General features: G+C 42.2%; 1 protein-coding gene and 1 long non-coding RNA gene across 5 annotated transcripts in view; one reads left to right on the top strand and one right to left on the bottom strand.

Annotated features, from left to right (window-relative positions):
- LOC138816299 (uncharacterized) overlaps nucleotides 1-6358 on the top strand; it is a 40168-nt gene extending 33810 nt beyond the window's left edge. For both annotated transcript variants that reach the window (XR_011368605.1, XR_011368606.1), the window contains exon 5: nucleotides 6185-6358. This is a non-coding gene — a long non-coding RNA (uncharacterized lncRNA). The remainder of the gene's footprint in view (nucleotides 1-6184) is intronic.
- Nucleotides 1-15978, bottom strand: part of Golm2 (golgi membrane protein 2) — a 44172-nt gene extending 28194 nt beyond the window's left edge. The window contains exons 1-5 of one of the 3 annotated variants that reach the window (XM_070005997.1): nucleotides 15497-15978; nucleotides 6553-6607; nucleotides 4699-4801; nucleotides 3458-3548; nucleotides 623-767 (exon numbers count right to left, since the gene is read on the bottom strand). In XM_070005997.1, the coding sequence (XP_069862098.1) occupies nucleotides 623-767; nucleotides 3458-3548; nucleotides 4699-4801; nucleotides 6553-6607; nucleotides 15497-15823 (721 nt within the window). In that variant the 5' untranslated portion in view covers nucleotides 15824-15978. The remainder of the gene's footprint in view (nucleotides 1-622; nucleotides 768-3457; nucleotides 3549-4698; nucleotides 4802-6552; nucleotides 6608-15496) is intronic. The other 2 variants (XM_070005996.1, XM_070005998.1) reach the window with 2 other exon arrangements.
- Between the last annotated feature and the right edge of the window lie 1020 nt (nucleotides 15979-16998).

Below are 16998 nucleotides of genomic sequence, written 5' to 3'. Positions count from 1 at the left end.
TTTTTAAGTTTTATACATTACAGGAACAAACACACAAGCAAAGAACAAAATCATGCTCACACATAAGTTGAGCATGTCCTAGATCCTGCATGTACAGAGACTGATCCATTTTAGGAAACTGAGATCATATGGTATGTGTTATGCTTTACCACATCAACTAATTTCCACATCAACTAATTATCTTTATGATTGAAAATGCTCACTTCAAAATGAACAATGAAAATGAAAATGAAAAATGAAAGGGCTGGTGATGTGGATCAGTAGTAGAGTAACTTGCCGTGCATGTGCATGTACAAAGCCTTGGGTTCCCTAGCACCCAAGAATTGACAAAAAAGAAGGGGATGTTGGGTACCAGTGGAAGTAATCCTAGCTAATCAGGAAGCTGAAACCTGGAATATCATGGTTCAAAACCAGCCCAAGAAGAAAAGTCTGCAAGACTTGATGTCAAATTAACCAGCAAAATGCCAGGTATGGCTGAAGTGGTAGAGTGCCAGCTGAGCAAAACAGTGAGCAGGTAGCACTCACTTGAAGCTTTGAGTTCAAATCCTAGTACTAGTACAATGAAAGGGGGGAGAGGTCAATATCCTATTAACATGAAGCAAAATAGTAACAGTAATAATACCTTTGCCATGTGGAATATGATTGCTTGAGGGTTCTTCATTCTTATCTGCAGCATTCTCAACTTCTTTTGGAATATTGTTAGGTACGACATGATCATTTATATCCAAATCTTTTCCATCATTTGCTTGAACTTTTTGGGCCTCTTGCTGTTAGATAAAAGAGTTGTTAACAGTAAATATTTTCAGTTCAAAAATTTTAAACATTGATACAGTTATTAATGTTCCAAAACAATTAAACTTCTAACATGGGTCCAAATTTTGAACTTTATTTTTTTGGTTGTAAGGCCTGAACTCTGGGCCTGGGCACTGTTGCTCAGTTCTTCATCTCAAAGCTAGCGCTATACCACTTGAGCCACAGCACCACTCTGGCTTTTTCTACTTATGTGGTGCTGAGGAACCAAACCCAGGGCCTCATGAACGTAAGACAAGCACTCTACCACTGAGCCACCTTCCCTGCCTTCCAAATTTTGAACTCTTAAAGAGATATGGGACATACTATTATTTTCTGTTCAATTTTTGGTGGTTGGGTTTTTTTAGGTCCAAGATGAGGATTTTAACTCTGTTACTGATGCTTACTCATTGGTTAGTGCTCTACCAACTGAGCCACACCTCCAACCCCTTTCTTTTCAGTTTTAATAGCTGATACTAAATAAAGGAACTAAACTTTTAAAAGTCTCTAATTATGATAAATGCCTAAAATGTTAAGCAGAAGGACATCTTTGGCACATTAAGGAGGTGATTCTGGAAGATTTAGCCTGCTGAACAGTGTGGGTTGTTATGGTTACACACACTGTCCTGGGTCTTATGGGAAGAGTGATTCTCTGTAGACATACACTAGCATAAATCAGGATGGCAGAACAGGAAGAGACTGGCACATGGGTGGCTTTTCAAGTGTGACAGATGGCTACTTTCAGGCTTGTCCACAAGAAGGCAACAAGTGCAAAAAACATACAAACTCCTTCCCTAGAGTACTGGCCATCCAAGCATAGCAATAAAAGCAGGAAAACATCCAAGTCAATGCTCCCTACAACCTGTTCCTGACTACAATGTCTTCTTAGAAATTACTGTAAGTGGCCGGGCGCTGGTGGCTCACGCCTGTAATCCTAGCTACTCAGGAGGCTGAGATCTGAGGATCGCGGTTCAAAGCCAGCCCAGGCAGGAGAGACCGTGAGACTCCTATCTCCAATAAAAACCACCAGAAAACCGGAAGTGGCGCTGTAGCTCAAGTGGTAGAGCACTTGCCTTGAGCTGAAGAGCTGAGGGACAGCGCCCAGGCCCAGAGTTCAAGCCCCACAACCGACAAAAAAAAAAAAAAAGAAAAAGAAATTACTGTTAGTGGGCTGGGAAGGTGGCTCAGTGGTACAGCGCTTGCCTTGCATGCTTGAGGCCCTGGGTTTGATTCCTCAGCACCCATAAGCAAAAAAAAAAAAAGAGCCGGAAGTGGCGCTGTGGTTCAAGTGGTAGAGCGCTAGCCTTGAGCTGAAAGAGCCGAGGGACAGTGCCCAGGCCCAGAGTTCAGGCCCCACAATCGGATTCCCCCCTCCCCAAAAAAAAGAAAAATTACTGTAAGTCTTTGGTACATGCTTAGGCCCAAATCAATTGTATTGGTGGACTATTTACTAGTTGCTTCACAAGGAAATTTAGAAAGATAAGAGAATGATGGAAACATGTTTTGGATGCCATACATGTAGGCTCCTCTAGAGACTTCATGCATAAATAAATGCTTTGTATATGCTAAAGCATTATGCAATGTAATTATTAGTAATGCTATAAAAGTAATAATAAAAATCTACATGAAATAAGCAGGGTGCCCGGGGCTCTCATCTATAATCCTAGATATTTAGGAGGCTAAGATCTGTGGAGGTTGGTTCGATACCAGCCCAGATAGAACTGTCTGAGATCTTCATTAACCAGAGAGTAAGTATGGCTCAAGTAGCAGAGCACTAGCCTTGAGCAAAAAATCCAGGGAAAGCCAGGTGCTGAAAGCTCATGCATGTAACTCTAGCTACTCAGGAAGCTGAGATTTGAAGAATGTTGTTCAAATCCAGCCGTGCGGGGAAAGTCCAAGAGACTCTTATCTCCAATTAAGCACTAAAAAAGCAGGAAATGGAACTATGGCTCAAGTTATAAGAGTACTTGCCTTGAGCAAAAAAGCTCAGGGACAGCACCAAGGCCCTAAATTCAAGCCCCAGTACCAGCAACAAAATCAAAATTTGAAAATTTTTTAAAATAATTCTTTATGGCTGGGCACTGGTGGCTCATGCCTATAATCCTAGCTACTCAGAAGGCTGAGATATGAGAATCATGGTTCAAAGCCAGCCCAAGCAGGAAAAGTCCATGAGACTCTTATCTCCAATAAACCACTCAGAAAATCAGAAGTGGTACTGTGGCTCAAGTGGTACAGCACTAGCCTTGAGCTGAAGAGCTGCGGGACAGCGCCCAGGCCCAGAGTTCAAGACCCACAACTGACACAAAAAAAAAGAAAAAAATCTTTATAACAAACATACAACTTAAATTTCTAAATTACATGATAACAAAAACCTATTTCAGCTTGAGTATTTTTTATATATTTATTATAAAAATGTTGTACAGAGGGGTTACAGTTATATGAGTAGGGTAATGAGTACATTTTGTAGTGAGCACTGTTAACCTCTTTTGTTTTCCCCCACCATCATTTCCCTCCCCACTTCCCCAACTCCCCTCCCCCCCCCCACATTGTAGAGCTCGTTTTCAACATGGTGTCCCATACATCTCATCATCACAATGGGTCAGCCTGCATCCCCATTTAAGTGTCCCCCAATATCCCTTCCCAGCTTAAGTATATTTTTAAAGTTTACCTTCTGTTCCTGCAAAAATTGGTCGGCTAATTTTTTTATATTTTCTTCATGCTGTGCTCTTAATTCCTTGATCTGCTGTCCACACTGAAAACTAAGTTATATAGTCATTCTTTTAGATTATATTATGCTGGAGTGACTTCTCAATGCTGTCTACACTTGCATTGAAAATATTAAAACACTCAGAGGACAGTGGCAGAAATGATAAAAGCCAGATAATTTAGCTAAAACTTTTAAATATTTCAACCTTTAATGGGGGGGGGAAGGCATAAAGTAGAAATTGGAAAGACAAAAATGATTCTTACTCTATTACTTTATAAATTGTGTCTATAAGAGAAAAGCAAGCAAACTGGTAAAATATTCCTTCTCAGAAAGTCTATATTTGAGAATATACGCTAGCAAAATAAGATAGGAAATCTCTTTTTGCATAAAAAATTTTAAAGCTGTGATAGCCTTAGTAGTGAGGAAAGATAAACTACAGTGATCTAATTCTAATTATGGAACTGGTAGAGACAAAGCAAACATTAATATATTAATATGCTGGAATATTATATATGTTAAAATGTAGGTATACAACAAAGTAGTGAATACAGTTAGGATAATATACACAAATATAAGTGCATACCAATAACCTTTGGCAATGACTCCCAAAAGTATAAACTGTTTTAGAACATGGCAAATCTTTCTAATGTTTGGTGTAAAAATTTAAAAGATGCCTTTTTTCCAAAACTGGATATAAATTTAAAATTTTTTAAATTTTTAGAAAGTTATATTTTAGAAAGGTTTTCAAGTTTTAGAAAAATTCCCAAGATGCTCTCAACATCTTCCCTGAGTGGGCAAGTAAAGCGGGGAGGCTCAAGGGCAGAGCCGAGGCAGCCAGTACTCGCAGGGCCTCAGTGAACTGAGGACCCCCCCAGGGCTCACTTTACCTACTGCAGGCCCCTCACACAGAATCACAGAATCTCCTGTCAATCTTTGTCATATCTAATTTGGTAAGACTAAAAACCTGGAAGATGTTTGTTTCATGATGACTCTAACAACACAAACTTAGCATGCCTTGTATGCCTTGTACGGTTAACGTATAAATATTCACAAGAGCCACTGATGACAAAATAATATGAATTTATAAGATCTAAGAAAAGAAGAAGAGAAAAATAGAAGCCAGACAGGAAGAAGCGAGTTAACCTAAAAGCTGGATCTTTTTATTTTAGATTCACAAATCTTAGTTAGATGGAACACCTTACCTTTCATATTCTAGCCTCTTTACAAGGTAAGTATTGTTCTTCCTGTAGTCCTGAAGCTGGTCTTCTTGTCGAAGAAACTCCTGCCGCAGCTCAGCAAGTTGCTCTGTCCACACAGGTAAGAAGCAAAAGGCATCAAGTTTACTATTGGGAACCTATGGCTGTTCTTTTAATTACACACTTCTCAATTTCTTTATACATGCCCTTAGGGAGTTAAATTACATCATTAATAACACATTTAATTATTTTTTACAACCCACCCATGGCCAATAAGACTTACTATAAAACAATATAACCTCAATTGTTTTATATCAACCTAAAATACTTTTTAAATTGCACGTCTTTTTATAATATGTAGGTAAACATTAAGCAGTCCAAAAAAAAAGCACACACTTCTCCCTCTTTCTCTCTCTAAATCTATTTTATAGAAGTAGAAAATATTAAACTTTTGGGGCTGCGAAGGTGGCTTAGTGGTAGAGTGCTTGCCTTGCATGCATGAGGCCCTGGGTTCGATTCCCCAGCACCACATAAGCAAAAAGAAAAAAAGCCGGAAGTGGCGCTGTGGCTCAAGTGGTAGAGCGCTAGCCTTGAGCTGAAGAGCTGAGGGGTAGCGCCCAGGCCCAGAGTTCAGGCCCCATGACCGGACCCAAAAAAAAAAAAAAAAAAATTAAACTTTTTTGAGGGGTAGGGGGATTCGAACTCTAGGCCTGGGTGCTGTCCTTCAGCTCTTCAGCTCAAGGCTAGCACTCTACTACTTGAGCCACAGTGCCACTTCTAGCTTTTTCTGTTTATGTGGTGCTGAGGAATTGAACCCAGGGCTTCATGCATGCTAGGCAAGCATTCTACCACTGAGCCACCTTCCCAGCCCAATATTAAACTTCTAAAATAAATTCATTATGAGTACAGAATGCAGGGTGTCTTTTGTTGTTGCTGTTATCTTTAGCCCAGCCTGGCCTCAAAGTCAAAATTCTTGTCTCAGCCTCTAGAGAGCTGGGCTTACAGGCACGTGTCACTCCTTTACACTTTTCTGTTAGTTTCGTTTTGTTTTGGTGCAGGTAGTAGGCTTGAATTCAGGGCCTAACACTCTTGCTTAGCATCTTCATTCAAGGATAGTGCTTTACCACTTGAGCCACACCTCTACTTCCAGCTTTTTTCTGGCTAAATGGAAATAAGAGTCTCATGGATTTGTTTGCTGGCTTCAAATTGTGATCCTCAGGTATCCTGTGTAGCTAGGATTACAGGTGTGAGACACCAGCTCACAGGAAAGGTTTCAAAAATAACCAGTTCTGTTTATGCAAAGGGTGTGAGAGAGGAGAGTTCCTCAAGGAGGAAACTCCAAAAGGCCACAGGATGGCGTGCTTTCCTTTTTTTCTATAAAAGCTTTAGTTACCTCCCAATGCTTCATTTGTATTTATGTATCTTAAAATCTAGTATGTTACATTTATTTATGATATATTTGCCTAGCTTCCATGTTTCTTTCTGTCCCTAGAGTATCCACAGTATCCTTAAACCTGAGTGGATTATTTGAACAGACTCTATACAGAAGGACTCTTTTGTGATTTTTCTAAAAATGTGATAACCTCAGAAGCTACAGTTCAATGTTCGTTGAAGATTCCTTAAGAACATTTAATTGCAAGAATATTCTCCATGAACAAAATTAAAGATACAGACCTCAAATTTAAAGTTACATTTATTATGTATTAATAAATATTACGTCTTAAGACAAATCTGGATAAACTGCCAGAGGAGCTTTGCTATGACAACTGTATGTCATTCAGCCATCTTATCATTCCTTAGTTCTTGAAGGTTATATACATGCAGTAGCCTCTACCTTTACTCTATAGGTAAATTTCTTACCCTTTAAATGATGAATGTCTGCCATCTGATAAGATATGTTGTTCTGTAGTTTAAGCTGAAAAAGAAGTTTTCATTTTACTAAAGAATACAGTTTACAATGTTTGATAAGAAATGTACTCATTATCTTGCCATGTAATTGTAACCCCTCTGTACGGTATTTTCACAATAAAAAAATATACATATATATATAAGAATATAGTTTATAAGCCGGGCGCTGGTGGCTCACGCCTGTAATCCTAGCTACTCAGGAGGCTGAGATCTGAGGATCGTGGTTCAAAGCCAGCCCGGGCAGAAGAGGCCGTGAGACTCCTATCTCCAATAAACCACCAGAAAACCGGAAGTGGCGCTGTAGCTCAAGTGGTAGAGCGCTCGCCTTGAGCTGAAGAGCTGAGGGACAGCGCCCAGGCCCAGAGTTCAAGCCCCACGACCGACAAAAAAAAAAAAAAAAAAAAAAAAAAAAAAAAAAGAATATAGTTTATAGAGAAAGTTCTATAAATATTTTGTTCATACTCACTTTGAGCTTGATCATAAATGAAAAAAATCTCTATACGCTCCCAACATTATTTTTGTCAGTCATGGGCTTGAACTTGGGGCCTGGGCACCATCTCTGAGCTCTTTTGCTCAAGGCTGGCCACTTTGAGCCTAGTGGTTAATTAGAGATAAGAGTCTCATGGACTTTCCTGCCCAAACCAGCTTTGACTCCTAAGTAGCTAGAATTTTAGGCATGAGCCCCCATCACCTGACCCCTCCAAATTTTAAAAAAAGAATTGTTGATTTATTAGTGCTTATTTTAAATTTGCATGAGAATACTCCTTGTACATGGTATATAGTGAGTCAACTTCCAAATATTCTTAAGTTTGAATTGAACATCTTATCAGAAAGATCACTCATTAACTCTATATTCAGCAATGAATTATTTGAAATAACTAAAGACAAATCAACAGTAATCAATGTTTATCAAATTGCCACCTCTGTGTGCAGTATCATATCCAGAACTCAGGATCATGGTCACTATCCTTTAGGAGTCAATAAAAACGTAAAAGCATACCAAAAGCTGGATGCTGGTGGCTCACACCTGTAATCCTTGCTACTCAGGAGGATCTGTGGATTGTTGGTTCAAAAGCCAGTGTAGGCAGGAAAGTCTGTGAAACTCTAATCTCCAATTAAGTACCAAAAAAACAGAAGTGGACCTGTGGCTGAAGTGGTAAAGCATTAGACTTAAGCACAAATGCTCAGGGGCAGTGCCAAGGCCCTGGGTTCAAGCCCCAGCACCAGAAGAAAAAAAAAAGTACCAAAACAAGACTAAAAAAGCAAGCCTGGCCAGGCACTGGTGGCTCACGCCTGTCATCCTATTCAGGAGGCTGAGATCTGAGGATTGAAGTTCAAAGCCAGCCTGGGCAGGAAAGACCGTGAGACTCCTATCTCCTATAAACCACTAACAAACCGGAAGTGGCGCTGTGGCTCAAGCGGTGGAGTGCTTGCCTTGAGCTGAAGAGCACAGGGACAGCACCCAGGCCCAGAGTTCAAGCTCCACAACCCACCAAAAAAAAGCAAGCCTGGAATTGAAATTCACCATTCAGCCAGGCACAGTCCAAGCTACTCAGGAAGCTGAGATCTGAGGATCTCAGTTCAAAGCCAGTCTGGGCAGAAAAGTCCCCACAAGACTATTATCTCCAATTAACCACCAGAAAACCCAAAATGGCACTGTGGCTGAAGCAGTAGAGTGCTAGCCTTAGCAAAAGAGCTTAGAGACAGTGCCCAGCCCCATGACCAACAGAAAACAAAAACAAACAAACAAAAAACCTCACCATTCAATTACAAATTAAAATCAGGCCTTGGATATTTTGAGATTTTTATACACAAACCTGATTCTTGCTTTATACAAGCTTCATATAGTTGTAAAATGTAACTAAAATACTATGAATAGACTGCCTACCTCACACTAAGACACATTCAGATTCATACTAATCAGACACAGTGGCAAATGATAAATACAATTCATTTCCTAAAGAACATTTCTTTAAACCTTTGAGTTTTGAAATAGTTATAGATTATCTGTGCAAAGATAGCATATAGACCTATGCTATATGTACCTTCACACACAATACTGCCAGTGGGCACATCTTATGTAACAATACTGATAAAATGTGTATGTATATTTCTGTGCTACGCTAGTAGTTTATCATTTATGAACATTTCTGTAACCACAATTGCAATCAAGACACACAACTACTCTATCATCAGAAAGATCTCCCTCATGTCATATCTTCATCCCCCTCCACCTTGTACTGAATGGAAAAAAAGTTACATACCCAAGGAAATTCTTTTGAGGAAAACAAATAAAATAGTAAAATCTTAACTCTTATCCAAAAATTATAAACAATAGTTGCTCCTAACATATTGTCTAACAAAACAAATGCCAGGAAGCTGAAACATGTTGGGGGAAGCAATGGGGACGCACACAAACAGAGGGAGGAAGGATAAACCAAGTCATTATATTGCATGGACACTATATAAAAACAGAACTATGTAACATGAAGGTAGGGATAGGATGGAGAAAATGGGAGAACAATGGAAAGGGTGACTGATTGAAACGCATTGTACTCATAACCCGACTCTTTTGTACAACTACTTAGAAAAGAATACCCATATAATTTTAAAAAATTTAAAAAAAGAATAAACAGAAGTTATTCTTGCTCATGTAATCATAGTTTAGAAGGTATTTCCTATTACTTCAGAAGTCAGATATCACATGGTATGCTGTAAGAATTGCTTCCTGACACTTAAGAACAGACTGGACTGCCAAGTATCCCAGGCTCCCACAGTACCCCTAGTTCCTCCACTACTCTAAGGGCATCAGCAGAACATACACTTTATAGAGGGGAGCAGCTGTGTCAACTGAGGAAACAATATGAGATGACTAAGTACCCCACTAACAGGACTGGAGTGGCCTTGGCTGAAAGGCTAAAGCTTTAGCTTTAGATCTGGTTGGGATAAATCAGCATCTCCAGCAACAACTACAACAATTACCTGGGGAACCCACACTGCGCCCATCTGCCTCAAAGCCTGTGACTCTGTCCCTGTCCCTATCTGGGTAGAGTCCATGATCCTAGGTCCCCAGGTTTCTGCCACTTTTCTCTATTGTGGGTACCTTCCCCAGCAGTAGATCCCTTTTCTAGCCTTAGTCAGGCTTAGTAAAAGCCTGGATGCAGTGCATGAGGGCATGCAGGATGCCCCAGACTCAATCTCTGGCCTCAGAGCCCTTATACCCCAGACTTCTCGCTAGACACTGCCAATTCTGACTTCACAGACCTTGGTCTTTGCCATGACATCTGAGTACCAAGATGGAGGTGGAACTGCAAATAAGAACCAATCAGGGGGCTGGGAAGGTGGCTCAGTGGTAGAGTGCTTGCCTTGCATGCATGAGGCCCTGGGTTCGATTCCTCAGCACCACATAAGCAAAAAGAAAAAAGCCAGAAGTGGCCCTGTGACTCAAGTGGTAGAGCGCTAGCCTTGAGCTGAAGAGCTGAGGGACAGCGCCCAGGCCCAGAGTTCAGGCCCCACGACCGGACCCAAAAAAAAAAAAAAAAAGAACCCATCAGGCATAGGATGTTTCTAAATCTCTAGTTTTGTTTTTTGGTTTTCTTGCGGGGCGGGGGGCACGGGCAGGGGGGTTCTTATGTCTTGCAGCATCCTGAAGATCCTGTAAAACAGATAGCCTTAAGCCAGGCATCAGTAGCTCATGCCTGTAATCCTAGCTACTCAGGAGGCTGAGATCTGAGGATCGCGGTTCAAAGCCAGGCCAGGCAGAAAAGTCCATGAGACTCTTATCTCCAATAAACCACCAGAAAACCAGAAGTCCGTGAGACTCTTATCTCCAATAAACCACAAGAAAACCAGAAGTGGCTCTATGGCTCAAGTGGTAGACCACTAGCCTTAGGCTGAAGAGCTGAGGGACAGCTCCCAGGCCCAGAGTTCAGACCCCACGACTGGCAAAAAAAAAAAGACAGCCTTATCAGACACCAGTGAATCCTCATGCTGGGTACTTTCTGCCTCATGAATGCACTATCTCCCCAACCTTCTGCATGTGGGCATGCAGTGTGTTCACTTTGAAGACACTACACATGCTCACTGCACCGACCCCATCTCCTCCTGTGAGTACCACTGGGAATTCCTGTGTGTTTATATCAATGGAATTGTGGGTTTCCTTCAGCTGACACTGCTTGCAACCTCTCTAACCTGATTCTGTCCCACATTCTGGCTTGGTCAGTGTCTTCTTCCACACTCAGGTTAGAGAGGCTTTATAACGTTTACTTATCTGTCAACTTGTGCTCTAGCTGTGTTTTTAATATTCATTTCCCTGATGATTGGCATGTTGGATATTCTCACTTAGGCATTAGGAATCTCTCTCTCTCTCTCTCTCTCTCTCTCTCTCTCTCTCTCTCTCTCTCTCTGTCTCTCTCTCTCTCTTCCTCCCTCTCTTCCTCCCTCTCTCTCTCTCTCTCTTTTTACTGGTCCTGGGGCTTAAACTCAGGGCCTGGGCACTGTCACTGAGCTTCTTCTGCTCAAGGCTAGTTCTCTCTACTTGGGCCACAGCGCCACTTCCAGCCTCTTCTTAGAAGTTTATTGGAGATAGGAGTCAGATGGGTTTTCCTGCCCAGGCTGGCTTGTAACCATAATCCTCAGATTTCAGCCTCCTGAGTAGCTAGGATTAAAGGAGTGAGCCACCAGTGCCCGGCCAGTTTATCTTTTTATTCTTATCAAATATTTTTTTTTTTTTTTAGGAAAAAGTTTCTCTCTACAGTGTGGAAAGGAACTTCTGTAAATAACCAAACCCTAGCCATCATTTTTCTATTATCATAAAATAGCATTTATTAGATAATAAGCTGCACATCAGATAGACATAATCATTGTTTGTTGAGATTACAATCCAGAGCTAAGATCAATGAGAATTCACCAAAAAAAGTCAAGCTGAAACATTTAGACAAATAAAAAGAAGTGCACACAGAAAACACACTCCTTAAGTATCCAAAGCAATTATTGGTTATAGCATAATCTATGTAAATGAATACTTGTTTTATCTCCCTTCTCTACAACTAGCCATAATTTTTCAAGAAGCATCTTGTTTTATGATTTCTATGGAACCTCTTGAGATCCTTCAGTTTCTTATCATGGAAATAAAAGAGAAAAATGTAAACAAGAAAAGAAGATAGGGGCTGGGAAGTTGGCTCAGTGGTAGAGCGCATGCCTTGCATGCCAGAGGCCCTGGGTTCAATTCCTCAGCATCACATAAGCAAAAAGAAAAAAGCCCGAAGTGGCGCTATGGCTCAAATGGTAGAGTGCTAGCCTTGAGCTGAAGAGCTGAGGGACAGCGCCCAGGCCCAGAGTTCAGGCCCCATGACTGGACCCAAAAAAAAAAAAAAAAAAAAAAAAAGAAAAGAAAAGAAGATAAATGAATAGTAGGGACGTTTTTTTTTTTTTTTGTTTTGTTTTGTTTTTGTCGGTTGTGGGGCTTGAACTCTGGGCCTGAGCGCTGTCCCTCAGCTCTTCAGCTCAAGGCGAGCGCTCTACCACTTGAGCTACAGCGCCACTTCCAGTTTTCTGGTGGTTTATTGGAGATAGGAGTTCACGGTCTTTCCTGCCCGGGCTGGCTTTGAACCGTGATCCTCAGATCTCAGCCTCCTGAGTAGCTAGGATTACAGGCGTGAGCCACCAGCGCCCGGCTTAGTAGGGACGTTTTTAAGACCATTTTAATACATAGTTCAACAGGTACTCAATATGTATTTCTTCAGCAGAATTAATACATTTTAGGAGAATAATACAAGCCCAAACTTTGTCAAGAATATATCAATGAACCAAAGAAAGGGATATTAGTAAATGTCAAGGTTTTTTGTTTTTGTCGGTCATGGGGCTTGAACTCTGGGCCTGGGCACTGTCCCTCAGCTCTTCAGCTCAAAGCGAGCGCCCTACCACTTGAGCCACAGCGCCACTTCCAGCTTTGCTTTTTCTGCTTATGTGGTGCTGAGGAATCAAACCCAGGGCCTCATGCATGCAGGCAAGCACTCTACAATTAAGCCACCTTCCCAGCCTAGGCCTATGTCAAGGTTTGTAGCAGATTGTTATTTACATATTTTATTTCATCAATATTCTTTATTTTGAGTGAAGAAACAGATTGAATAGGTTAAAAGAAAAAAAGAAGCAAAATTGTAAACCCAGGTTTGTTTGACTCAAAAAGACCTTGTTCTTTCCACTAAACTATATTGTTATACAGTATAGTAATATTATAGAAGACAAATTATCAAACAACAAATCAAAAAGGTTTTTTTTGGGGGGGGGGGATAGTACTGGGACTTGAACTTAGGGCCTCCACCTTTTGCTTGGCTTTTTTGCTCATGGATGGCACTTCACCACTTAAGCCATATCTCCAGTTTAATTCTGTTTACTCTTCTTACAAGGACACCAGTCATAGTAGACTAGGCATGGACTTCAAAGCAACTTGATTAAATCTAAATAGGCCTATTTCCAAAGTTAACATTCACATATACCAGGGATTAATATTTCCAAATAATTTGAGAAATGGGGTGATGCATGAATCAGTTATGACATATTAACACTAATTGCTAACAGAAACCCACTAAATTTAAAGGATAAGCCTTCTTCACAGAACTTAAAATTTGTGCTGCACACTGGCTGCTCACACATTAATCCTACCTTCTCAGGAAGCTGAGATCTGAGGATTGTGATTCAAAGCCACCCTGAGCAGGAAAGACCTTGAGACTCTTATCTCCAATTACCCACCGGGAAAAGGGAAGTGGAGCTCTGGCTCAAAGTGGTAGAGCACTAGCCTTGAGCACAAAGTTCAGGGACAGCATCCAGACTCTGAGTTCAAGCTCCATAACTGACCAAAAAAGAAAGTTCCTTAAGTTAAAATTTTGTTGAAAATTTGTTGTAAGGTAAACATAGTAAAAAATGGTGGTTTAACAAGGGTACAGGTTGACCCATTGTAACAATGAGATGTACAGGACACTATGTTAAAAAATGAACTTTACAACTTCGGGGGAGGGGGAGGTGCTGGGGGGGGGGAGGGAAGAGATAATAGGGGAAAAACAAAGGAGGGGTAACAATGCTTGATAGAAAATATATTCATTACCTTACTCATGTAACTGTAACCCCTCTGTACAGTATCTTTACAATAAAAAAATTTTTAAAGGAAAAAAAAAAAGAAAAGAAATGGTGGTACATGCCTAATATCCCAACACTCAGGCTGAGAGGGGGAGGGGAGGAAGCAACCAATGAAACGTGAAAACCTACTGAAAAAGATTGGTAATAATAGTACAATGGATAGAAGAAATGGATTCTAGAAATGTACTCTTTACCAGATATATGTAAACATAACCTTTCTGTATGTCACCTTTATAATAGTAATAAAATTTTTAATGAGAAAAAAAAGAAATGAATTCTAGAGTATGTAGTAGAAAGGATTTATCTTTGAGATTACTGAGAAGAATGTTATAGTGATGTTTAACCATTGTAAGTCTGAAGATCTAATTTGATTTTGTTTTTGAGACAGGGTCTCACTTTGTAGCCCAGAAGTCAATGAGTCTTGGCTTCCCAAATGCTGATATTATAGGCATGAATCACTGTGCACAACCTGAAGTCCTTAATACTCCAAATTTTCATGATATTTGCCTACTATCTTCAGAGTTGTGTCTTCAGAGTTCTGTATGTAGTATAGTTTGCTGATCCCTTGCCCTCTCTGAAATGATAAGGACAGCTATAAGGAAGCACTTACCTAAGACCCCCAATCTTCATAAAATACAAAGCAGCGTATAGGATGAGAACAATCAGCAAGTTGGAGAAATCTCATGGAGATTTTAATTCATAATGATTTACTATAAGTGATTTTGAAATGGGAGGTAAAAAACTTAGAATTATAATAGGAACTTACACACACACAAAAGCAAAGATTACTAATGAGCTCAAAAAGGAAGGCATCTATTATCTCACCCCAACATTTTCACAACTCTTGCTATACCAGAAGTTGCGTCAAGTCACAAACTAAGACCATAACTAACCACACAATGGTGAGCACAAATACTTGTTTAATAGCAGGTATGATCACTATTCAGTTTTAAACTTCTTAAATTTAGAACTTTGTAATTTCTACCTACATATAACACCAAACCTATCAGCTATTCAAATATACACAATTTCATTTTATTTTCTTTCTGAAATGATGAGAACACAGATATAAGATTCTGTTCTTCAGAACTTATTTTTAGATTCCACCATTTGGGCTAATTTCATTAACAATTCAAATTCTGCAGAGAATGAGGGATTAACTATGTCCAAATCACAAGTGTGACTTATATATCTATGCCGGTTCCATATAACACTGATCATACACACCCAAAAAGGCAATAATACCTGATGCTTATCGACCTATAAAAAATTTAAGAAGTGATAACTGCTTCAAAAATATGTTGACCACCAAAAGGAGTTAGAAGAGACCTCACTTTTTAAATACATACTGCTCAGTATGCACAGAATAATGATGACACCTCAATAGCCACATGAAACCTCGCACTCTCCAGATCTGCAGCCACATAGGCCAAAATGATTACCACTGCCAGCTCAGCAGCTGAGCTGAGAAGAAAAGGCGGCATGCACACATAGGCCACTCCTGAAAACCAGAACTTAACAACCAGTCCCCAGCAAGAGACTAGACAGAGATAACGGTGGTACACGGATAAACCAGAAAATTTTGACAGACACTGCGATTTGTTAGGGGGTTTTAAATGGGCGACAACCAAGGCTGCGATCCTGGAGAGGCTCGGACTTTCACTGCTTAGGCTAACATCCACCCCCCCCCCGAGGTGAAACAAAACAAAACAACAAACACAAAACCAACTAGGGGGGTGCAGGGAAACGGGCTTGGCCTTACCTTGTCATCCTCGCATCTCTTCCCCAGGCCCTCCCTGGCCTGCAGCTGGCTACTGAGACGACCGTAGTCGGCGTCCTTCTGGTCGATCTGCTTCTTATGCGTGTCCACCAAGAGCAGGAGGTCCGAATTGCGCTTCTCCAGACGCCCGCGGGCCACCTCGGTGCGCTGGACCTGGCCTTGCAGCTCGGCCACCTCCTCCTGAAGCAGGACGTGGCGTGAGGAGATGCTCCAGTAGTTAAAGGCGAGGACGACCACCACCACCAGCAACACCACCAGCACGAAGGAGGGCAGGCGGCCAGCCCGCCGGTTGGCCCCGAAACCCACCATGGAGGGGGGTACCTCGGCCGCCCGCCGACAACCGGCAAGCAGAAGCTCAGGCCTAGACTGACGAGAGTGCCCCGGGGACGCGGCCCCCAGGCCGGCCGGAGCGGGAGGCGGGCTTAGCCGCTCGCCAGGCCGAGCAGGAGATGGGGGCGGGGCCGCAAGCCGCAGGTCCCTCCCCGCCCCCCCACCCCCCCCCTCAAATCCGGCCCAAGTGCGTCCCGGAGGCTCTTCCACCAGACCCTCGCCACCCGCCGAGGGAAACCGAGAAAAGCAGAGAGAAAGAGAGAGGAAGAGAGTGAGAAAGGGAAGGAGAGAGAAATCCACCCGCCGCGCCCGCCCCCTCCGGCCCAACACCTCAGGGTTGGGGGGGCGGGGAAAGGAGCCGGAAGGGGGCGGGTTTTGTCTGGCCCCGCCCACCAAGCTAGGGTCGCCTAGGGGGCCATTCGTCCGTCCGTTTCCTCCGACAGCCCCCCCCTCTTCTCGCGAGACCCTGGGGCTTCCTCTCGTCCCCCTTGGCAGTGTTATCTCGCGAGGTTTATCTCTTAGCGCGGCGTGGGTGATGGTGGTCACACCTGGGTGACGGTCCCTCCTTGCAATTACCTATTGGGTTCCTTTGCTCCATACTCTCTATAGAGTGTTCCTGTCTTAGGCCGGGCCTCTCAAGGTTTGTGTTGTTGTTGTTGTCTTTGAGGATTGCTAGGGGCGACCACCCACCCTTAGGAGGGAAAGCAGGTGAAGGGCAGCCAGGAAGGAGTGACTGGGAAGCTTCCTTAGATGTTCTCGTCTGTGCTAAGGAGATGGGAAGAAAGCAACGATAACAGCCCAATACCACAACATAGCGATGCCCCGGACATCACGACAGGGGGAGGGCGGGGGGAGAACAGGAGATACTCAGCTTGTGGGCTTGAAAGGTGGTGCCAGCCTGGTTTCCAAAGTGACTGCTTTCCTGCACCCAAAGACTTGCAGAATGAATTTCAGAAAGCGCCATTTCCCCTTCTCCCCCCCCCAAAAAAAAACCACGCTGCTGTTTGGGGCCCAACTAGACTTTCAAATAGTCCAGAAGCAGCCCCCCCAGTGAATGAATGGTGGTTAACTAATGCACCCTTAATGGCAGCGAACGTATTCTGAGTTGGAAATAATAGCTCTCTTGCAAGTGGTTTTTGCCCCGATAGGTTCAT

Source organism: Dipodomys merriami, unplaced genomic scaffold, assembly GCF_024711535.1.
Source record: "Dipodomys merriami isolate MVZ:Mamm:240054 unplaced genomic scaffold, mDipMer1.0.p SCAF_69, whole genome shotgun sequence".
In the NCBI taxonomy this organism is placed as follows: domain Eukaryota; kingdom Metazoa; phylum Chordata; class Mammalia; order Rodentia; family Heteromyidae; genus Dipodomys; species Dipodomys merriami.
The sequence above is the reverse complement of the archived record's forward strand: the minus strand, read 5'-3'. Positions and strand labels throughout refer to the sequence as shown.